Below are 24694 nucleotides of genomic sequence, written 5' to 3'. Positions count from 1 at the left end.
GCATGTGGTTGTCTGGTGAACGGTGACACTTTATTTCAAAAAATACCCAACCTTAACTTAAAATGGTATAGTCTAAAACCATATGAACTTTCTGGGTGCAGTAGCACCTGCCAGTAATCCCAGGGGTTGGGAAGGCTGAGACATGAGGATCTTCAAAAAGAGGATCTTCAAAGCCAGCCTCACTAACTTATTGAGGCCCTGTCTCTAAATAAAATACAAAAAAGGGCTGAGGACATGGCTCAGTGCTTAAGTACCGTGGGTTCAATCCTCAATACCAAAAAATAAAAAGCATGTGAGCTAAATGTTATTCAGTTAAAAAAAACTGAGGGTCAGTCCACATTCTTTTGACCTTCACCACCAAGACTTATTCCACAATCATCTACAGATGCTTTATTGCAGTATTGGGGACTGGACCCATACTGGGCACGTGCTCTAGCATTGAGCTATATTCCCAGCCTTTTTTATTTTGAGGTTGCTTATCAACTATGATCATATGAACGCTATTTCTTTATAATCACCCAAGCAGGCCTCCTAACTTGAATCCTGCCTCAGCCTCTCAAGTAGATGGGCTTACAGGCCTCTTCTGCCATGACTAGGCGATAGGGAGGGCTATTTCTAACAACTGGTCATAATGTGCTTGATTACAAATTCTAAGATAATCATCTTTCTTGTTGGTTCTAAATTAAGGAGGCAGAATCATTACCCCCAAATCTTCACTTTGTTTTTCCATTCCCGGATTGTCTCTTATGACCACAGTCATGTTTTGCTAATTCACATTCAACCCAAACAAAAACGGAAGCCCTTTTGTTATCTAGTAATCTGTCTTGCAGAGTCCAACATCAGGGCCCTGGGCCACCAGGGTTAGATGTGATGGGCACCTTTTCATAATTCAGTTCCCAAAAATATTTTATGAGGAGTATAAGGGGGATGAAGTAGTGACTGAGACATGTGAAAAAGATTACATTAACCCTAGAATGCGGTATATCTTGTCTTGAAAAAGTACCACGGTTCTCTCTGCTACTTTTCCTCCTCATCTTAGCCTATGAGATCTCGGTTTGATCGGCGAGAGCGACCAGCAACTACCACCTTGCAGCACCGGCGTCTGCAGATGGGAAATAATAGCCACGCCCATCATCAGACTAACCGGGGCGATGCGGAACTATGGAGGTGACAGCGCGGTCCCTAGGACGCCCAGTGTTGTGCGGATTGGACTTCCGGTTCTCGAGCTGAACCGTCGAGGCCCCAAGTCTCGCGAGACCCAGCGGCCCCTCTGTCTCGCCGTAGGCGCGCTCGCGCGGGGGGCGGTTTGGGCGGGCTCGCGGGGGCGCGGGGCCGGGCCACCCCCGCCGTTCTGGCCAGGCGCCCCTATGGCCTTACCCAGGTGACGCGCCCGCACCGACTCTCCGCGGGCGGAGGCGACACCTATGATCCCTTCGGCGACCTTCTTAGCCCGGCGCCAGGTGAGTGGCGCCGCCCGGCTGTCTGCTGGACGCGTCTGGATACAAGGAGACCGCGGGCCGCAGTTGAGGCTGCTGCTAAAGCGGGGCGCTGCGTCGGTTCCCTGAACCTAGTAACATATGTCACTCAGCCCAGACTCAGAGACGTCGCCAGCACTAGGGGCGAACCCAGGGTTTCGTACATACCTGGCAACCCCTCTACCACTGAGCACCATCCTCAGCTCTTTGTATTTTGAGGCATGCCCTTGCCAAGTTGCTGAGGCTGGCCTCGAGTTTTGGAACCTCTTGCCCCAGCCTTGAGTAGCTGGGATTACAAATGTGCTCCTCTGCGCCCGATTGAGGACTTCATTTTTTAACCATGACAGTAGACCTGTGTTTCTGTTGCCTAGCTTGATATCAAAAATAACAGTAGCCTGGCTCCATTTTAACCGAGAGTCTTGAAAATGAACTTGGCCAAGGGTTTGCACCTTACCAGTATATAAGGTGAGCGCTTTTTGTATGCTTAGTTGGTTATTGCCGATTTTCCTGCACTGGAATATACACTTCTTTGCGGGCATGCTCACAGTTGTATTCCCAGCACCTGGCATTCAGTAATTATTTGTTAAATAAATGAGTGGCCAACCAAAAGTGAATTTAAGTCTTGTAATTTGGAGTCCCTTGATTCCAAGTTTCATTTTCTGTGTTTAATTAGTAGCAAGTAATTATAATTCATTCATCATTATCACTTGCTTGTATGTCTTATTTTTCAGAAACTAATAATAATGTGCATGAGTCTCTGGTGAACTTTTTTGTTGTTGTTGCTACTGGGGATTGAACCCAGGGATACTTTACCATTGAGCTGTATCCCCATCCTTTTTTATTCAGGCTGGCTGTGAATTTGAGATCTTTCTGTCTCAGTGTCCCATCTTTATCTTCCAAGTCTCAGGTTGCTGAGATTATAGCAGGCACGTTCCACCACATCCAGCTCTCAGCTCTTGGGTGAAGGCTTAAACTACTGTCTTTAAGCTAGAGCTCCTACTGTCTTTAGAGCTCTAGTGCATTTTGGGGGTGGGGGGCTTACCACTGAATTGCACCACTCGGCCCCCCCCCCCCCTTTTTTTGAGACAGGATCTCTAATTGCTCAGGCAGGCCTGTAAACTTGCTATCCTCCTTTCTCGGCCTCCTGAGTTGCAGGGATTATAGGCATGTGCCATAGATGGGAACACTACCATAATTTGAAATGTGATTATTTGTTTTTTTTGTGTGTGTGTTGATTACATTTGTAATGATAGCTAATGTTTGTTCAGGGCTTACTACTTGCCAGGCACTGTGCCAAGTGTTTTACAAAGCTAATGTTGCTTAATCTGCACAATTTTAACATGTTATAAGGTGCATGATGTAGTTTAAAAGGAATTATTGTAGGTAACATTTATTGTGAGTTATGAAAATGGCATCATGGGGGCTGGGGTTGTAGCTCAGTGGTAGAGTCCTGCCTAGCACATGTGAGGCACTGGGTTTGATCCTTAGCACCAAAATATAATAAATAAATAAATAGTGTCTATCTACAAGTAAAAAAACCCAATTAAACAAAAAGAAAATGGCATCATGGTTATTTAAGAAATGTTCATTGAGGCAGGGCTTTGTGGTACATGTCTGTAATGCTACCTACTCAAGAGGATGAGGCAGGAGGATCACAAGGTGGAGATCAGCCTTGGCAACTCAGGAAGACTCTGTCTCAAAATAAAAAAAAGAAAAGGACTGGGGATATGACTCAGAGGTAGAGAGCTCCTGAGTTCAATTCCCACCCCCTGCCTTCCGTACACACACAGTTTCAGTTTCAGAGATACATAGAGAAATATGTAAAGGGAATTTTTTTTTTTTTGGTCAATAACAAAAAGGAAAATTGAAGCAGATGTAGCAAAGTTTTGATAATAATGGAACTTAGCCACTGGGTATATGGGAGTTTATTGCATATTGTCTTTGTGTATATGTAATTTTTCCTTAAAAATTTTGTTTTTGAAGGGGTATGTTGAGTTTTCACCAATATAATATTGAATTGTCCTTGGTCAATTGAGTGTGTATGAATATGCAAATGTAGTTAGTGGTAATAAACATTTAGGATTTAATTCTTTTTATAAATGAAAATTCCCATTCCTTAATAAGGAATAATAAGAATTATTTATATTTAAGTAGTAATTATTTCTTGTTTACTTGGTTATTCCAAAATTAATGGGACGGGGTGGGGTTGTAACTCAGCGGTAGAACATGTGCTTAGTTAGGCCCTGGGTTTGATCCCCAGTACCATACCAAAAAAAGAAAAAAATGCTGGGACAAGATGGGGGATAACATTGTTGATTGGGATAAAGAGAAGATTGACATGAAAGGGTGAAAAATAAAAACCAGAAATGGGTTTATTTATGGTAGCCGTGGAAGTTTTAGAAATAGACCCACATTTTCAGAATTATGTATGGTATGAGAGAAAATGATAGAAGTAGAGGGCATGGTAGATTTGAACTTATTTTAAACATGTAATTTGGAATTGGGCTCAATGGTACACACCTGTAATCCCAGTGGCCCAGGAGGCTGAAGCAGGATTGCAAGTGTAAAGAAAAGCAAAAGGAGAGAAGCAAGCAAGGTACAGGAGCAAAGTAAAAGGGGCTCCTTGTCTGAGCTGCCAGCTTTATTTATATCCATAGGTTACATTGGGTCATTGGCATCATTAGGACATATTGCTTATTGTATAAAGTTACTATTATGTGGGCAGGTTTAGGCACAGTGACACATTGGTGTTATTTAAGAGAGTTCCTTTATTCCCAGAAGCTGAGTGTCTGAGATCAAGGTTGAGGTTGATAAGAGTCTAGAACAGAGCCTCTTCACAAAGGACATTACCATAGCAGCTAGGCATTGGGCATGTATTAGTCATTTTACTAGATCCAGGGAGAAATTGCAGAATAGTCCAAGTGTGGAAAACAGGGCGCCTGTTACCCTCTAGGAGTTTGCGTACCAGAGGAATGCTGCCTTGTACATTTCCATAGCCAGAAACTTACACCAAGTTCAAAGTCAGTTTCAGCAACTTAGTGAGATCCTATCTCTAAATAAAATATAAAAAAGGGCTGGGGAGGCTGGGATTGTAGCTCAGTGGTAGAGTACTTGACTGGCATGTGCTGGGTTCATTTCTCAGCACTGCATGTAAATAAATAAGAAAATAAATAAAAGGGCTGGGGATGTTGTTCAGTGATTAAGTGCCCCTGGGTTCAATCCCTGGTAGAAAAAAACAAAAAACTAAAAAACAGTAATTTGATACATTGTTATTTAAGAAAATTTTTTTTTTCTAGTTGTACTCTGACACCATGCCTTTATTAAACCCAGTGCTTCACATGCTAGGCAAACTTCACATGCTAGGCAAGCACTCTGCCACTGCGCTACAACCCCAGCCCTGATACATTGTTATTAAGAGTGAATAAAACAATTTAACTATTTAGAATTGGCAGCAAAATAATATAATTATTTGTGAGATACACTTTGGCTGATTTATTGAGTTTTATTTTGATGTTAAACTCTTTTCTGTGTGTAGAACATTGGATCAGAAGTTGAGCATTACACTATTGAGAAACAACGGAAGGAGCTACAGGTGCTCATTGGAGAATTGAAAGATCGAGATAAAGAACTCAATGATATGGTTGCTGTGCATCAACGACAACTTCTTTCATGGGAAGAGGATCGGCAGAAAGTTTTGACTTTGGAGGAACGTTGCAGCAAATTAGAAGGTCAGAAATGCATTCAGCAGCCTGAATAGTGCAGTCCTGTGTGCCACATGATGAAAGGACTTATAGGGAAGAGAGAGAAGAAATAACACAATTCCTGCTGTCCTGGAGTTCAGTACTTAACTATGGGAAAGGTGCTGGGAGACTCCAGTTAATATAGAGTGAGAGTCAGGGGTGTATCTGAAGAAATTTTGAACAAAAATAAGAATAAAGATGTCCTATGAGAAGCCATTTCGTGTGTACTTAAAGATTTTAAACTTTTGGTATTGAACTTGATTCTAAGGATCTAAAATGGTCATCTTTTTAAACTATCATGTTCTCAAAAATAGCTTATAGTGGTCCTGTCACATACCTGTATCCCAGTGACTCGGGAAACTGAGGCAGGAGGATGGCAAGTTCCAGGCTAGCCTCAATAACTTAGCAAGACCTGTCTCAAAATAAGAAGCAAAAAGGGTGGCATGTGACTTAGTGGTAGAGTACCACAAAGAGGTTTCTGTAAACATGACAGTCTAAATATGTACCATTTTTTCATTGATGACAATCTGATTTTACCCTGGCCACACCCACACTTGCACACATACAGTGTTAAAATGATTGTTCAGCTGGGCACAGTAGCACATGCCTGTAATCCCACTTACTTGGAAGACTGAGTTAGGAGAATCATGAGTTCTAGGCCCGTCTGGGCAACTTAGTAAGATCCTGTCTCAAAAAAAAAATCATTTTTTAAAGGTTTGGAATATAGCTCAGAAGTAAGATACTCCTGGGTTCAATCCCCAGTACTTAATAAATAGATAAATAAAATGATTGCTCAAAAAATAAACATGGGGCTGGGGTTGTGGCTCAGCGGTAGAGCACTCACCTAGCACATGTGAGGCCCTGGGTTCCATCCTCAGCACCACATATAAATAAATAAATAAATGTAAAAAAGAAAAAATAAATAAACATAAAGAAAAAGGAAAAAGATTGCTCATTAAATGTAGTATAATCTATCTCTTATATAAATGTGGTAAAAAACAAAAATAATCTATATGACAAAGATTATCTATAGCCATCAGTATATGTTAAAATGAGTAAGACTTAAATAGGCATTTCTCATTCTCATTAGTAATTAGGGAAATGCAAATTCAAATTCAGACAATAATGAGCTGCCTTTTTACATTCACCAGACTGGTAAAAATTGTCAGGTGTTGGTAAGATATGGAGCCAAGTCCACAGCCATCCCACCTGAAATACACTTGTTTTTTCTGATTTTGGAAGCACAGGAGAGTCTGGCCTGGTTAGTACCTGGGAAGATTGGAGCCAAGGGAAGGCTCATACACTGCTGGGGGGACTCAGCACAACTACTTTGGGAAATCATTTTACAGTATCTAGTAAAATTAGAGATAAATAACATTTCTTATAAGAAATTTTCCAGCAATTGGAACATGTTCCAGCAGTGATTCAGCAATTCCATTTTTAAGTGGAATTAACGAACATGTGAATTGATAGCAGACCTAATATGTAGGTAGACTCTGGGCTAGGGTGTGTTTCAGTGGTAGAAAGTATACTTACCGTGTTCAAGGCCCTGAGTTCAATCCCTAGTACACACACACAAAAAGTAGATTCTGGTATAGTAGGTCTGGGGCCCAAGAGTCTATTTCTAACAAATTCCCAGGTGATGTCAGAGCTACAGGTTCAAGGACCACATTTTGGATAGCAAGACTCTAGAGAAATTCTTGCAAATATGCACCAAGATGCATGTTAAAGAAAATACATAGCAGCATTATTTAAAATAGCTGCAAAGTGCTCTCTGCTCTCTGTCCTCTTCCTCTTCTTTCTTTCCTCTCTGCTCTCTTTCTCTGTTCTCTGCCTCTCCTTTTCTTCCCCTTCGGGCAGCCCCCACTCTTGGTTGGAAAAAAAAAAAAAATAGCTGCAAAGTGAATAAATTTTGGTGTAATAATTTAGGGGATTATTATGTAGCTTAGTGACAGACATGAGCTATATAAATGTGAATAATCTCAGGATCAATATCTTAAGTGAAAGAAGCAAATAGAATTCATACAGTTTAATTCAAATTAAACTATAGTATTATAGTTTGAAAATGTTTTAAAAGAATTATCTTCTAAAAATGTCTTAGTTCAAATTAAACTATATACAATATTATATATGTATCTTTTTTTTTTTTTTCAATATTGGGGATGTAATCCGTGGCCATGTTTATTCTAGACAAATACTCTACCACTGAGCTTTTTTCCCAGCCCAGATAAAACTGTATTTTTAGGGGATGCAAGGAAATGGAGCCAAACACAATGGTGCATGTCTGTAATCCTAAGGTCTTAGGAGGCTGAGGCAGGAGGATTGCAAATTTGAGATTGTTGGGCAGTGAAGACCTTGTCTCAAAATAAAAAGGGCTGGGGGTGTAGCTCAGTGGTTCAGTCCCCAGTACCGCCCCCCCCCCCCCCCCCCAATAACACACACACACACAAAAAGGCAAGTAAATGATTAATTACTCAGCTTATGGTGGTTTTCCGGGAAAGTGAAAATTGGAGCCATTGTGTTCAGGAAGTGATATTTAGGGGGCTTCTGTGTTGCTCCTTAAAGAAAGAAATGTTTCATTTTTTTCTTTGGTACCAGGAATTGAACATAAGGACACTTAATCACTGAGCCATATCCCCAGCCCCCCCTTTTTTTTTTTTTGAGACAGGGTCTCATTAGGTTACTAAGTGACTCGCTAAATTGCTGACCTGGCTTTGAACTTGTGATTCTCCGGCTTTAGCCTCCCAAACAGCTGGGATTACAGGCATGTGCCATGGCAAGATGAAATTTCTTAGATGGTTGAAGCCAATCTTGAACATCTATTCATGTTGTGCCAGACTTCCTGAGAAGGAGCCACTGGGGTTACAGGTGTGTGCCACCATGCCTGGCTCTCTTTTCTTTTTTCTTTTTTAGAACTAGGGATGGAACCCAGAGGAATTCTACCATTGAGCTATATTCCCAGCCCTTTTAAATGATCACGCTAAGTTGCCCAGCCTGCCCTTGAACTCGCAAGTCTCCTGCTTCTACCTTCTGAGTAGTTAGGATTACAGGCTTGTGCCACTGCAGCCTGCCATGTTTTAAAGTTCAATACAGTATTGTGTATTGTACAATGAAATGTGAGTAGTTTTGTTGTTGTTGTTTTTGGTTTGTTTGTTTTGTTTTTAGGGTTTTTTTTTAGTTCTGGGGACTGAATATAGGTCTCACACAGCCCTTTAAAAAAATTTTCTTTTTCTATTTTGAGACAAGATCTCATTAGATTGCCCAGGCTTCTCTTGAAAATGTTTTATAAGAATTATCTTCTAAGAAATGTCTTAGTGCACTTTTAAAAAAAAATATATATATTTTTAGTTGTCAACAGATCTTTATTGTATTTATATGTAGTGCAAAGATTGAACCCAGGGCCTCACACATGCTAATCAAGCACCAGACCACTGAGCAACAACCCCAGCCCTCTTAATACACTTTTTACTCTTTAACTACTGCCCTTAAAAATACTGCCTTTTAAGCATCAGATCTAATCACAAGTTGTTGATGAAATTTCCCCCAGGTGAACTACATAAAAGAACTGAAATAATTAAGTCACTCACGAAGAAGGTAAAAGTCCTCGAGTCCAATCAAACTGAATGTCAAACAGTCCTTCAGAAGACTCAACTGCAGCTTCAGGAGATGGCTCAAAAGGCAACACATTCTTCCCTCCTCTCTGAAGACCTTGAGGTTGGCTTTATTTTTTTGATAAGCTTTACTAGTCCAAATTCTGTGATCCAGTTATTGAAAAATTAGATGTAAATGTTTCCATTAAAAATTCATATGCATGTATGTAGGAAGGTATGTGCATAGATGTATATCTATATGCTGTTAATGTGTGTGTAGACAATCTCCATCCATCTGTCCGCCCGTCCATGCATCCATCCATCCATCCTAGTTTTGTATTCTTTGTACTATTTTAGTCAGAAGCATGGTACTATCCTATCATGGATGTTAGGCTTCCTTATTACCCTTGTTGAACTGTTTTGCTATTTGGTTTAATAGCATCTACCATTTTATCCATAATGGATTGTTTGGAAAGCCTTTCTCAAAATCTGAAATGAGTTTCATCAAGTTTTGGTAGACTCAAATTTTGCTTTCTGGGCAGGTGCAGTGTTGCACACCTGTTATCCCAGCTGTTTGGGAGGCTGAAGCAGGAGGATTGCAAGTTCCAGGCCAGCCTGGGTAACTTAGTGAGTTCCTGTCTTAAAAAATAAAAAGGGCTGGGTATGCACCTTAGTGGTATAGTGCCTTGGGTTCAGTCCCCAGTAACACACGTTTACACACACACACACACACAATTCTGCTTTCTAAATTCTGAGTTTTATCTGTTATGATAAATATATCTATATCATGTTAATAGTATATTAGTAATAATATCTGTAAGACTGATTTTGTGTGTCTAATTAGTGAATCAATGTATCTTTTTTGAGCTAATTTGTTATGAGGTAGAGAAAAAGACAGCTGTTTTTGTTGTACTGGGGATTGAACCCAGGGATTCTTAACCACTGAACCACATTCCCAGCCTCTTTTATTTTGAGACAAAGTCTCATAAGTTGCTTAGGGCCTTGCTAAGTTGCTGAGCTGGCTTTGGACCTGTGATCCTCCTGTCCCAGCCTCCCAAGCCTCTGGGATTACAGGCATGTGCCACTGTGCCTGAAGCAGCTGTTTTTCATATTCTTGTTTCATAATGATATCAGTACTGATCTTGGTAATATAATGAGCCTTAATTCATAAGCATGTAGTTTTTTTCAGTACTGTTCTAGTTCATTTCTAGCTATAAAATAAGTAAAAAAATGATTCTAGACTCTATTAATATGTTGCATGAAAAATGGAAGATATCTTTAATAAAATTTATTATTTAGAATAGCTTTAGGGTCATAATAGAATAGAGCAGGAAGTATAGAGAGTTCCACTTGTGCCCTGTCTACACACACACACACACACACACACACACAAACACAACCTCCCCTCTGCAGATGGCCTGCATTGCAGTGGTATGCTTGTTAGAATTGATGAATCCAGGTGTTAACATTTATGTAAACTAAAGCCCACAGTTTACATAAGTGTTCACTCCTTGTGTTTTATATTCTACAGGATTTTGACAAATGTAAAATGGTGTATATCCACACCCCACAAAATGCACAAAATTCATTAAAACTACTTTATTTCATGGAAGCAAATCTCTTACTCATCCAGTTCTCATTTGTTTTTTTTTCTTTCTCCACGATCCAAAATTATACATTAAAATTTTAGGAAATAGACATGTTTACAAACATAACCAGTGTAATTCAGTATGGCAAATGCAAATATTGAGAGGATGCTAGAGTTAATGAAGAAATGGAAACTTGTATTCCTTTTTGATGATTCTTACTCAGCCTACTTTTTTCCTTAAAAAAAAGTTAAAAAACAAAATAGGGAAGTGAGCATGGATTGTGGCTAGTAACAAATGAAAAATTTTAAAGGACTCAAAGAGTATTTTCTGTGTTGTTCCCTTGTAGGCTAGAAACGAAAATCTCAGCAACACATTAGTGGAACTTTCTGCTCAGGTAGGACAATTACAAGCTAGAGAACAGGCTCTCACTACAATGATAAAACTTAAGGTAATTAAAAATAATTATATCTCCAGTTGCCAGAACATTTTGTAGTTTACAAATCATATTCACATACTTTATCTCACCTAAGTCCCTTAGCCATCCATAAATGCAGAGCTGCCAAAGTTGCTTTTGTTTTAAATTCTTATTTTAGAAATGAGAAAAACAGGGCTGAGGTTGTGGCTCAGTGGTAGCGCACTTGCCCCGCATGTGTGAGGCATTGGGTTCGATTCTCAGCACCACATATAAACAAATAAATGAATAAAGGTCCATTGATAACTAATAAAAATTAAAAAAAAAAAAGAAATGAGAGAAACAAAATCATGTCCCCAAAGCATTGAGAGAGGAGGCAGGATTCCACTTCTGGACTTTTGTCTCTGAGGTCCATTCCATGGCCTGGCATGCCTGAGTTGACTTGTTTTCTTCCCAGGTACTCATTGTTAGGTATTGTGAAATTATTGGCAAATTGCTTGCTAACCCTTTTTTTTTTTTTAATGGAGAGGAAAGCTGTTATCAGTCAGGGAATTGATATAGTCATAATGTTATATAAAGTGATCTACAATCTCTTCTAATGTAACATGTCTTTGATAGTTGGTAACTAGAGGATGAGGTTGAATGATAATGCTAATTCATTTGTAATTTTTCCCAACACATTGTTTTGACGTGATCATGGGCAAACTTTTTTAAAATTAAAGAACAAAAATATCAAAATCTACAAATTAGTTTAGTGGCATCAGTAACAACATGGTTGTGGGACATGGTGTACATGCCTGTAATCCCAGCCATTTGGGAGGTTGAGGCAGGAGGATTTCAAGTTTGAGGCCAGCTTTAGCATCTTAGTGAGGCCCTAAACAACTTAGCAAGACCCTGTCTCAAAATAAAAAAATAAAAAAGGTTTCAGATGCATCTTGGTGGTAAAGCACCTCTAGGTTCAATCTCCAGTAACAAAAACCAACCAACCAGTATGCTGTCCATCTTAGCAAACTCTCTGGCAAAGCAGTGAGTATTAATGAAGATGGTGCAAAGATATTACCCGCCACATTAGAATAGTGGATTTGTGAAAAAGCAGCGCATGGAGAATTGGAGTTTTTATTTTGATGAAAAATAATAGTATTAGAACAAATGCCCTGTAGGGCATGCTTATCAGGGGAGAAAGGAGCCCTAGGTTTTAGGCTGAAAGAGATAGAGTGACAGTTGTGTATCTACTGGCATTGACAATTGTGCTGTTGTATGTAGTAGGACTTTGTGTGTGTATATGTTTCCTATTGGTCTGGTCATATAATTCAACAGTTTTTGTTGGTTTGGATGTTTTGTTTTTCAGGCCTGGGAATTGAACCCAGGACCTTTGACATGCTTGGCAAGCACTGTACCACTGAGCTACACTCCCAACCTTTCCATTGTGGGTTTTTTTTTTTTTTTTTTTTTTGGTACCAGGGATTGAACTTGGAGGCACCCAACCACTGAGCCACATCCCCAGCCCTATTTTATATTTTATTAGAGACAGGGTATCTCTCACTGAGTTGCTTAGCACCTCACTTTTGCTGAGGCTGGCTTTGAATTCACGATCGTTCTGTCTCAGCTTCCCGAGCTGTTGGGATTACAGGCATGTGCCACCGCTCCTGGCTCCATTGTTGTTGTTTTTGTTGTTTTTAAGTATAATTATTTTTAGTTATAGTTGGACACAATATCTTTTATTATTTATTTATTTTTATGTGGCGCTGAGGATCAAACCCAGGACCTTGCCCATGCTAGGCGAGCACTCTACTGCTGAGCCACAACCCCAGTCCGCCATTGGTTTTTGAATGGTTTGCTCCAACCCTTTTTATCTCCTTATAAATCCTCCTAATATGAGATGTGCAGAATAAGTTTTTTTTTCCAAAATGCATATATGATGTTGTAGCAAAAAATGCTTATGCTTAAGCAGGGGTAAACCTGCTAATAATAGTTATTTCAGGAGAGTGGGGTAGGTTGAAAACTCTTATTATTTTAGACTTTTAGGTATTGTTTAACTGGATTTTTAGTACATACCTATTTGTGATTCAAAGACCCTCAATAATAATATTTTCTAATTTGGCTATGCTCATAGTGAGTCTTGTAGTCCTATCTCCCTTTTTTAGTACTAGGGATTGAACCCAGGGACACTCAAACACTGAGCCACATCCCCAGCCCTTTTTTGTATTTTATATAGAGACAAGGTCTCACTGAGTTGTTTAGGGCCTTGCTAAATTGCTGAGGCTGGCTTTGAACTTGAGATCCTCCTGTGTCAGCCTCCTGAGCCACTGGGATTACAGGCGTGTGCCACCATGTCTGGCCAGAGTCTGGTCATCTTAACGAACTGAAAGAAGGGAGGAAATGTTGGACTTAAGGGATTTATTTGTAATGCAGAGAATAATTTCCCGGTCCAAATGCTGCCACCATTTCTCTTGCTGTGCCAATATGTTATGTCTGGTTCTAAACTTTCCAAGAGACAGTAGGTATAATGATAGCACATGGCTTCTGAGGCCAGTCAGCTGGGTTCGAATGGTGGCCCCATCACTAACTAGTTGTACAGTCACGGCCAAGTAACAATCCCTTTAGGAGTCTGTTGATTCCTCCATCGCTCAGCAGTAATAGTGTCTACCTCATAGAGTCACGGTGAAGATCAATGAGTTAACATGAAAAGTGCTTAGAAAGAAACCGGGGCACCATGAGGCCTGAGTAAATGTAATCTTTTCTTACTGATTAATTGGAATTTTAAAATCTAGCTTAACAGTTTTCAACTTGGTTTTTAGGACAAAGATATTATTGAGGCAGTCAATCACATTGCGGATTGTTCGGGTAAATTTAAAATGTTAGAGCATGCTTTACGTGATGCTAAGATGGTGGAGAATTGTATTGTGAAAGAAAAGCAAGATTATAAGCAGAAATTGAAGACACTTAAGATCGAAGTCAATAAATTAAAAGGTAAGGAAGAGAAGCAAGTGTAAGATGGTAATATGCTATGTTGGGAATATATTTCTTCATTTGGGTTCCCTTCATCTTGGAGTGAATGGGGCTGTTCCTGGCTTTGGGTTCTAACATGAAATGTCTGTTTCATTTACATAGAATTATGTTGCAATTTTTGTGTTACAAGATAAATAATAAAATTGGGGTAAACTGCATAATGTATCATATTTTTAAAAAACTCTTGCCATAGTTTAGGTGGCTGTACCAGTTAGCAGTTGCTGGTATGTGGCTCCTAACAGACAGTGGCAGTGTCTCAGCAGCATGGGTCCTGACAATTATTAAATTCAGTGTTGGAAGAGGGATTTGGCTGGTCTTGGTTGGACTCAGAGACCTCTCAAAAAGTTCATCTGGGGCAGTTCTGCTCCATGGGTCTTCCATCAGCAGGCTAGCCGAGGCATTTCTTCCCACAGTGAAGCCAAAACTTAACACAAAAGCAGACTCTTAAGATGGAGTCCTGGAGCTGACATGCGTCACTTCTGCTTTATTCTGTAGGCCAAAGCAAGTGATGTGGCTGAGTGCAAAGTCAGGTAGTGGGGAAATACACTGTGCTCTGTGCAGGAGGCATTGCAAAGTCATATGCAGGGAGGGATGAGGAGTCACCACTAACAGTCTGCCAGAGTGCCTTGGTGACTGGTGTCTGAAGTAGGACCAAGCCTATGATTCAAAGCCATGTCAGTTCACTTCTCTCCGATTCTTGAAATTTTATAGTGAAATGAAGGCAAAGTATGCCAAATGCCTTTGTATATATTTGTTATATATAGTGTATATATTTAAATGTGGATATGGGTGATGATGTCAGACTTTAAATTTACAAAGGGTATGGAGGCAGCCCTACTTTTCTCTGGCCTTTCCCCTTGGGCAGGTTGGGAGGTACAGAATAAACTGATTGAAGAGCTATCTTTTTTTTTTTTTTTTTCTGCTCTGGGGATTGAATTCAGGGGCATTTAACCACTGAGCCATGTCCCTAACCCTTTTTATGTTTCGAGACAGGGTCTCATTAAGTTGCTTAGGGCCTTGCTAAGTTGCTTAGGGCCTCACTAAGCTGCTGAGGCTGGCCTTGAACTTGTAATCCTCCTGCCTCAACATCCTGAGTTCCTGGGATTACAGGCATGTACCACTGTGCCTGGTGAGGAGCTATTATTTTAGGCTTAAATCTGCACCTATACTATCACATTTTATAAATGGCTGCTGCATTAGACGAGAGGACTGACCCTACTGTGGAACAGGCCACCTTAGAAGCAGCTACAGAACTGTGGCAGGGGAATCATTCTGCCTCTATGTAGTGTGAAGTGCCTCAGGAGGCAGCAAGGTCTTCTTCTTGGATAAACCAAGCAAGAGAGTGATGTGGAGAAGGTTCTTATGTATTCCTGAACAAAATGACTCTTTACGTTTCTTTCAACTAAAAAATTCTGAAATTACGAAATTTTATCTTGGCTAATGTAATTTAAAAGACTCAGCATTTTAAATCTTTGACCTGTGGTAAATATCGTAGATTTTGTTTTCATTTGTAGCTTCTGCTAAGATTACAATCATATTATGAGCCCTGCGTTAGTGGGAATAGACTCTGTCCTCTCCTTTAGATCAACACTTGATAATTCAGGAATACATTGTAAATATTCAGTGTTTATTGAATATTTAATCCATTTTTCAGTGAAATATTCAAGTGAAAAAATTCTTGTATTAATATTTATGTATTATAAATATTTTACAAATTCAGTATTTAAAAAAAAAGTAGGATATTGAGAATTAGAACAGAGAATGAAGGAAATAGACTCATTTAGTCTCATTGGACTGGGGAGGCAAATTGGAAGAGTTAGATGGGAACCGAAACTGGACAGTGGGCAGAACTAGCCCTGTGAAGACCTGGGCCAAGCACCTTCCAGACAGGCCATGCATGTGGTGCACACCTATGATGCCAGTGATTTGGGAGGCTGAGGCAGGAGGATCAGCAACTCAGACCCTGTCTCAAAATTAAAAAGGAGGGCCTGGGCGGTGGCTCAATGGTAGAGCACTCGCCTAGCATGTGTGAGGCACTGAGTTCAATCTCAGCACTACATAAAAAAATAAATAAACAAACAAAACAAAGGTATTGTGTCCATCTGCAACTAAAAAAGAAATCCTTAAAAAAAAAAAAAAAATTGAAAAAGGACTGGGGATGTAGCTCAATGGTAAAGATCCTCTGGGTTCAATCCCCAGTACCAAAATCCAAAACAACACAACAACAACAAAAAACCCTTCCAGGCAGAAGAAACAGAAAATGCAGAAGCACTAGGGTGGGTTTTAAGGTTGGGACTTCTTTTTTTTTTTTTTTTTTTTTCCTCTAACACCAACAAATTCTCCATTTCTTCAATGCCAACTGAGTGTTCAAGAATTCAGTTCAGTTCAACTCAACACTGTCTACCTGGAGTTAGTGTCAGATCCCACAGGTGGTGGTGGTGGTGATGATGATGATGATGATTTGGGTTCTGGGGTTGAACTGAGGGGTACTCTACCACTAAGTACATCCCTAGTCTCTATTTTTTTTTTTTGAGACAGGGTCTCCCTTAATTGTTAAGGCTGGCCTCAAATTTGCAATCCTCCTGCCCCAGCCTCCCAAGTCACTGAATTATAGGTATGTGCCACCACATATGATTTATTTATTTATTTATTTTTGATTCTTTTTTTTTTATTATTAGTTGTTCAAAACATTACAAAGCTCTTGACATATCATGTTTCATACATTTGATTCAAGCAGATTATGAACTCCCATTTTTACCCCGTATACATATTGCAGATTCACATCGGTTCCACATCCACTTTTTTTACATACTGCCATACTAGTGTCTGTTGTACTCTGCTGCCCTTCCTATCCTCTACTATCCCCCCTCCCCTCCCCTCCCCTCCCTTCTTCTCTCTCTACCCCATCTACTGTAATTCATTTCTCTCTCTCGTTTTTTTTCCCCTTTCCCCTCACTTCCTCTTATGTAATTTTGTATAACAATGAGGGTCTCCTTCCTTTACCATGCAATTTTTCCCTTCTCTCTCTCTTTCCCTCCCCCCTCTCGATCCTGTTTAATGGTGATCTTCTTCTCATGTTCTTCTTCCCTATTCTGTTCTTAGTTGCTCTCCTTATATCAAAGATGACATTTGGCATTTGTTTTTTAGGGATTGGCTAGCTTCACTTAGCATAATCTGCTCTAGTGCCATCCATTTCCCTGCAAATTCCATGATTTTGTCATTTTTTAATGCAGAGTAATACTCCATTGTGTATAAATGCCACATTTTTTTTTATCCATTCATCTATTGAAGGGCATCTAGGTTGGTTCCACAGTCTAGCTATTGTGAATTGTACTGCTATGAACATCGATGTAGCAGTATCCCTATAGTATGCCACCACTATGATTTAGCCCCCATAGTTTAAAGACAGACTTCAGACACCAGTCACAAATCTCAGGGAGTCCCCTCTACTTCTGACTGGCAGTAACTACCTCCTTGGGTTGGATTGTTTCCTAGAATGGTTCATAAAACTCAGGGAAACACTTTGCTTCCTTTTCTGGTATATTATAAAGGACACAGTTCAGGAATAGCAGGTGGAAGAGCTGGATTCCATGCACAGAGCTCCTATTCCTTCTCTGGAGTGCTACCTGAATATGTCCATGTATTCACCAAACCAGTTTTCCTCAAATTTCAAATCTCCTGTTCAGAAATTTTTATAGAGCTCAGTCTCCAGGCCTGCCTCTCTTTCTGGGAGGCAGTGGGTAGGGCTGAAAATTCCAGCTCTCTTAATCCCTAGATCTTGCTGTGCCCAGAGCCAGCTGGAAGCTACCTAGGGGTTGGCCCTTCCTAAGTAACCTCATTAGCAAAAACTGTGGTGCAGTCTTTCCAGTGACAGAAGACAGGAAAGCCAGGATTTTAGATCTGTGCCAGAAACAGAGGCCAAAAGCTGAATTTATTTTTCCTTTTAATTCATCCATGTCCTAGGAGCTGAAGGAAAAAAGGGGGAGAGGATCAAGGAAAGGGACATAGCCAGGTCACACTGGCTTTGAGATTGTCTGCAACGAAGGGTATTGACTTCATTCTGAGTTCAGTAGGAGGACTTCTTATTGAGAAATGGCACGGGCAGTTTTTATTTGTAAAGATTGCTGTGTGCAAGCTGGGCTGTGCAGGAGGGGCAAGGCCAGAGCAGGAGACCAGCCAGACAAGAGGTAGCAAAACCTTGGACTAGTGTTGCTGCCAGGAACATGGCCAGATGTCCAGCTTTCAGATTAACTGGTAGTTTGTGCTGAGGACATAAGGGTTCTTCATAGTGTATAGCTTCCTAGGAAGCCAGTATTTATTTGAGGAATTTTTTTCCTTCTGTTTATGAAGAGGACCTAACAGAAAAGACAACGGAAAATAATGAGCAGCGAGAAGAGATCATTCGCCTTAAGCAAGAGAAAAGCTGCCTGCATGACGAATTGGCTTTTACTGGTAAAAATAAATAAATAATAATAATTACAGTGATTGAATAGTTAAATGTTAATAACCTAAACTTTCTATGGTACTGCTATGACAGGCTAGTGGAAATACACCTGTCTCAAAACAGGTTTTGGTGTTTTTTTGTTTTTGTTTTTATTGCCCTTTGAGGAATTGGTGAGGGACCAGGTAGGGAATTTTAACTGTAATTAAGCTTCCAAGTAACTGTTCCCTTTTCTGTGAGATGAGGACCTGTGCTGAGCCTATCACTCTTCTTCTCACTGAAAGCATAATATTCCTTTAAAACTCATTTAGGCCAGGTGCAGTTGTGTACACCTGTAATCCCAGCATTCAGAAGGCTGAAGCAGGAGGATCGTGATTTTGAGGGCAGCCTCAATAAGAGCAAGACCATGTCCCTCCCCCCAAAAAAAGTTATTTGAAAAGAATTTTATATATTGATGTAAGGAGGATGTTTATTTTATTTTGTAGTACTGGGGATTGAACCCAGGAGTGCTTTACCACAGAGCTACATCCCCAGCCCATTTATTTATTTATGTTTATTTACTTATCTGTTGATTAATTAATTTTTTCCCATCTGTTTATTAATTGATTGATTGTACTGGAGATTTGATGCAGGGCCTCATACATTCTGGACAAGCACTCTGTCATGGAGCTACATCCCCAGGACTAGTAATTTTTTTTTTTTATTTTGAGACAGGGTTTTCACTAAGTTGCTGCTTCATACTTGTGGTCCTCCTGCCTCAACCTCCCAAATAGCTGGGTTATAGGCATGCACTACACTGCCTGGCAAGGACAATGTTTATAATTCTGCAAATTCTCAATAAAAATGAGGAATTCAGTATTTTCCCAATTTTGCAAATTAATTACCTGTAGTAATTGCAGTTGGAAAAATATTCATGTGTAAGTCATGAGTGTAAGTATATTCATATGCATCAGTATGACCCTAAAATAAGAATGCCGATGCATTTTCCTTGACTAAGCAAGTTTCCCCATTTGCAGTCTTGACTCCTCTGATAACATGAAAACTGCCCCAGAATCTCCACTAGTGATGACCTGTCCTTTCCCGCTCCCTATTGAGAATCTCTGATGTGTAGAGCTTGTTTACACCCCTGTCAGCGAAGGTTTTATTAGGCTTTCATTTCAGTAGTCTGTATTAGGAACATCATAGATTTGGAGGTGAAGTTCCAAATAGAAAATTAGATTAGGGTTGGGGATGTAGCTCAGTCAGTAGAGTGCTTGCCTCGTATACACAAAGCCGTGGGTTCAATCCCCAGCACCAAAAAAGAAAGAAAGAAAGAAAATTAGATTAACGCCTTTTGGTGTACACTGTTACCTAGCCTCAATACTCCTCCTTCTAGGAAAAGAATACATTTCTACAGATTAAAGGGGAAGAAAACAGTATTATATTTAAGATTTTTTTCAAATACTGTGGAATTCTTTTTTTTTTTTTTAAATTTATTTATTTATTTTAGTTCTCGGCAGACACAACATCTTTGTTGGTATGTGGTGCTGAGGATCGAACCCGGGCCGCACGCATACCAGGCGAGCGCGCTACTGCTTGAGCCACATCCCCAGCCCCGGAATTCTTAATTTTAATCTTCTGTGACTAAAGATTGGGGGAAGCCAGGCATGGTGATGTACACCTGTGTCACAGCTACTCAGGAGACTGAGGCAGGAGGATTACAAGTTTCAATCCAGTCTGGACGTCTTAATGAGACCCCCATCTCCAAATAAATTTTTTTTTAAAAGGGCTCCCCAGGGCTGGGGATGTGGCTCAAGCGGTAATGCGCTCGCCTGGCATGCACGGGGCGCTGGGTTAGATCCTCAGCACCACATAAAATAAAGATGTTGTGTCCACCAAAAACTGAAAAATAAATATTAAAAAAATTCTCTCTCTCTCTCTCTTTAAAAATAAATAAATAAATAAATAAAAGGGCTCCCCAGCCCTTTTTAGTTCAGTGGCAGAGCTCTGCTAAGCAAATCTTTTATACAGGGCCCTGGGTTCAATTTTGAGTACCACCAAAAAAAAAAAATTGTGGGGAAGGTGCAGTTTTCTATCACCAGAGGTCACTGTTTCCATTATTTCTAGTATGGCTGGCCCTCAAAATTATATTACTTCTTACGTTACTAAAGATGTAGCATATCCCTAGCTTTACCATTGAATTTGGAGAATCTTTGGATCAACATTTGTGTGTTAGTAATTTTACTAATTCTTAGGAGCTCATAGGTCTACAAAGAATTTAGTACTACAGAGCTAGGATTGTGGCTCAGTGCATGTGTGGGGCACTGGGTTCAATTCTTAGCACCAAATGTAAATAGATGAATAAAATAAAGGTCCATCAACAACTAAAAAAAAAAAAAAAATTAATAAAAAAGAATTTAGTATTACAAAAATGTTATAAATAAAATGCCCTGGAATGTCAAAGGAAAAATAAAAGTTTATGGGAAATTTTAACAGTCTCTGTCTCTCTTTTTTTTTTTTTTTTTGCAGACAAGGTCTCAACTGCCCAGGTTAACCTTGAACCTCTTGGCTCAAGTAGTCCTCCTCCAAAGGAGCTGGAACTATAGGTGTGAACCACCACACCCCTCCAGGGCTCCCTTCTTTTTGATTTATTATTCTTTATTTATACATCCAATTTTTTTTTTTGGTACAGGGGATTGAACCCAGGTGTGCTCTACCACTTAGCTATATCCCCAGCCCTTTTTATTTTCTATTTTGAGACAGGGTCTTGCTAAGTGCTTAGGGCCTTGCTAAATTTCCCAGATTGGCCTTGAACTTGTAATCTTCCTGCCTCAGCCTTTGGAGTCACTGGAATTACAGGTGTGTTCCACCAAGCCTGGCATTTCCACTGTTTAAATAACTGATTTTTCTTTTTTCCTTTATGCATATAATTGAATTCAAATAAACGGAATGTAACTATATAAATGATGCCAGTTCATTGTTTTTATGTGGTTTTGTGTGGTGTTGACTTGTCTGATATAAAGAAATAAATCAAGGGCTGGACACTCAGCTCAGTGGTAGAGTGCTTGCTTAGCATGCTCAGGATCCTAGGTTGGATCCCCAGCACCACTCCCACCCCACCCACCCCACCCCCCAAAAAAGGAAAAAGTAAGATGGAGCTTAGATCTGCTTTGGAGGCCTGAGCATGAAGTGTGTGGGGTGTGACTTCCCACAGAGGACTCCTCACTCTTTTTTCTGCATGGTCCTTTGTATCCACTAGCAAACACCAACGGAATACTGTCTGGGTAGAGTTGAGTCTGCAGCGCATATTGTTCTTAAATGTTTTTGCAATGTATCAAATGTACAGTGATTGCAAATATTTTTATTCCATCTAAGAGAAAATAATGTGAAAAAAAGCTTCTTTTATGAAAGAACCATATGTAAAAGTTGTAAACTTCCATTTCAGGTGCATCCGGTTTTAGAAACCAACATGTATCATTAAGGGTCTTTTTTTCCCCCCTAGTACTGGGGATTGAACTCAGGGGTATTTACCACTGAACTACATCTCCAGTTCTTTTTACTTATTTTGAGACCAGGCCTTGCTAAGTTGCTGTGGCTGGCCTTGAACTTGTGATCCTCCTGCCTCAGCCTCCTGAATTGCTGGCAAAATTTATTTTTAATTGAGACATAATAATTGTAAATATTATGGGATACAATATGAGAATTTGATGTATGTATACAATGTGTAATGATCAAATCAGAATAATAACATTTCCATCTTCTAGTATCAATTTCCTTTTTTTGTGGTACTGGGGATGGAACCTATGGCCTCGCACATGCTAGGCAAATTCTCTACTACTGATACATGCCCAGCCCCAATTTTTTTTTTTTTTAAAGCTCAATGGAAAGCATTTTATTTTTTTAGAAAGAGAGAAAGAGAGAATTTTTTTTAATATTTATTTTTTAGTTTTTGGCGGACACAACATGTTTATTTGTATGTGGTGCTGAGGATCGAACCCAGGCTGCATGCACACCAGGCGAGCGCGCTACTGCTTGAGCCGCATCCCCAACCCCAGCCCCAATTTTTTTTGTTATTTGATTTCTCTGTTCTTTGTGAAATAATTTCTTCTTAAGAATAACATTAATCTTTTCTGGTACAGTACCTTAGATTCTTTAGTTCTTGTAGGTTCTTATTTTCCACGTTTTGAAACTAGTTTAAAAATATTCATTTGTGGGACTGGGGTTGTAGCTCAGTAGTAGTTCACTTGCCTTGCATGCATGAGGCACTGGGTTCGAATCTCAGCATCACATAAAAATAAATAAAGATATTGTGTCTATTTACAACTAAAAATACTTTTAAAAAATATTCATTTGTGGGCAGTGGGTAGGGAAGAATGAAGGAACTTTGGATTGTGCAGAGGGAAGTGAGGGGAGGGGTGAGGCTGTGGGGTTGGGAGAGACAGTAGAATGAGAAAGACATTATTACCCTATACATATGTATGATTACACTAGTGGTGTGACTCAGCACCATGTACAGCAGAGGAATGAGAAGTTATGCTCCATTTTTATACAGTGTGTCAAAATGCATTCTACTGTTCTATATAACTAATTAGAACAAATTTTTAAACAGAAAAGTTTAAAATATATATACATACATATATATGTGTGTGTATGTATGTATAATATATATAAATGCCCTACTGCAAATCTGGTCACACTAAAATATCCATGCTTCAGCAAAATGTTTATAAAGTCTTTGCAAAAAGTGAAGATTTTAAAAAGTAATTGTTCCTCTCTTAGTCTTTTTTTGCACTAAAAAACTGAGAATGTAGATTGAGGTTGAATATCCCTTATCCAAAATACTTGGGACCAGAAGTGTTTCAGGGTCTTTGGGATTTTTGGAATAGTTGTATGTACATAAGTAAACATCTTAGGGACGGAACCTGAGTCCTAAACAGGAAATTCATTATTGTTTCATATACACCTTATACTTATAGCCTGTAGGTAATTTTAAACAGTATTTTTAGCATGCTTACATTTTTTTTTTTTTCAATACTGGGGATTAAACATAGGAGTTCCTTACTACTGAGCCACATCTTCATCCCTTTTTATTTTTTATTTTGAGACAGGGTCTTACTAAGTTTCACAGGCTAGGCTCAAGCTTGAGATCTTCCTGCTAGCCTCCTTAGAATCCATTAGGTATACTTGACCTGTATCCCTATGCATATTAAAGATAATTCTCATTGTGATTATCTGGCAAGTGAAAAGGGTTTTTAGGAAGTAGGAAACCTTTAAAAGAGTGTCTGGCTTTTACAAATAGAAACTCATTTGTTACCTTATGAGGTTTCCTTAGAGGTACAAAAATCTTTAGTCAGTGAGAATTTATAAGAAGGACTTGATTGCGAGATTATATCAGATTGACTTGCATGATGGCAAAAATAGTGATTTCCTCCCCTGTCATGTTTTCATGTTTTTTTTTTTTTTTACAATGAAAACAGTCCTAAGTTACTTGTAAAATATGAAAAAAGTTAAAAATAAAATAACATATATCAAGTGTAGAGATTTGGAAATCATTCCCATCCCATTTCTATAATAAGAAAGACAAATAAGCCTTCCATCTAAAAATAACCTTTTTTGGGGCTGGGATTGTGGCTCAGAGGTAGAGCGCTTGCCTAGCACGTGTGAGGCCCTGGGTTCGATCCTCAGCACCACATAAAAATAAAAAAATTAAAAAAAAAAAAGATATTGTGTCCAACTACAACTAAAAAATGAGTATAAGAAATAAAAAACTGGGCTGGGGATGTGGCTCAAGCGGTAGCGCGCTCGCCTGGTATGCGTGCGGCCCGGGTTCGATCCTCAGCACCACGTACAAACAAAGATGTTGTGTCCGCCGAAAACTAAAAAATAAATATTAAAAAATTTCTCTCTCTCTCTGTCTCTCTCTCTCTCTCTAAAATAAAATAAAAACCTTTTTCTTTCTGATTCCCGCCCCCCCCCCCCCAAACTGAGTATTGAATCCAGGGACACTTTATCACTGAGCTACATTCTCGGCTCTATTTTTTATTTTTAGACAGTGTCTTGCCAAGTTACTGAGGCTGGCCTCAAACTTGGTATCCTCCTGTCTCAGCCTATGGGGTAGCTGGATGACACATGTGTCACGCTGCTCTTGGCTTTTTTTTTTTTTTAATGCTAGAGATCCAATCCAGGAATTCATGCATGCTAAGTAGGTAGCTTCAATCTCAACTCCTAAAAATAACCTTGGCATATTGGCTATCAAGCTTTTTAAAAAAAACATACTTGTACTGGTATATCTACATAGAGTAGTGGTATTTGTTGTCACATTCTTGTACATGCACACAATATAACAATACAATTTGTTTCGTTAGCTCTCAGACCTTATACATATTTACATATAAACACACTTAAGTTGGAATTCTTTTTTGACTTAACATGAAGTATTTTGTAAAGTTGTCCGTTTGA

The 24694-nt window shown here is 39.4% G+C and overlaps 1 protein-coding gene across 7 annotated transcripts in view; it reads left to right on the top strand.

Annotated features, from left to right (window-relative positions):
• The first annotated feature begins 1285 nt into the window (after nt 1-1285).
• The window catches only part of Ccdc62 (coiled-coil domain containing 62), a 42664-nt gene continuing 19255 nt past the window's right edge, over nt 1286-24694 (top strand). For 3 of the 7 annotated variants that reach the window (XM_034636781.2, XM_071616388.1, XM_027921359.3), the window contains exons 1-6: nt 1322-1460; nt 5011-5203; nt 8763-8929; nt 10741-10842; nt 13605-13776; nt 18166-18267. In XM_034636781.2, coding sequence (XP_034492672.2) covers nt 1425-1460; nt 5011-5203; nt 8763-8929; nt 10741-10842; nt 13605-13776; nt 18166-18267 — 772 coding nt within the window. In that variant the 5' untranslated portion in view covers nt 1322-1424. Of the gene's footprint in view, nt 1461-5010; nt 5204-8762; nt 8930-10740; nt 10843-13604; nt 13777-18165; nt 18268-24694 lie in introns of all 7 variants that reach the window. The other 4 variants (XM_027921361.3, XM_071616379.1, XM_027921357.3 and 1 more) reach the window with 4 other exon arrangements.

Source organism: Marmota flaviventris, chromosome 1 (genome assembly GCF_047511675.1).
Source record: "Marmota flaviventris isolate mMarFla1 chromosome 1, mMarFla1.hap1, whole genome shotgun sequence".
NCBI classification, from domain to species: Eukaryota; Metazoa; Chordata; class Mammalia; order Rodentia; family Sciuridae; genus Marmota; species Marmota flaviventris.
Note: the sequence above shows the minus strand (reverse complement) of the source record. Positions and strands in the feature narration are given on the sequence as shown.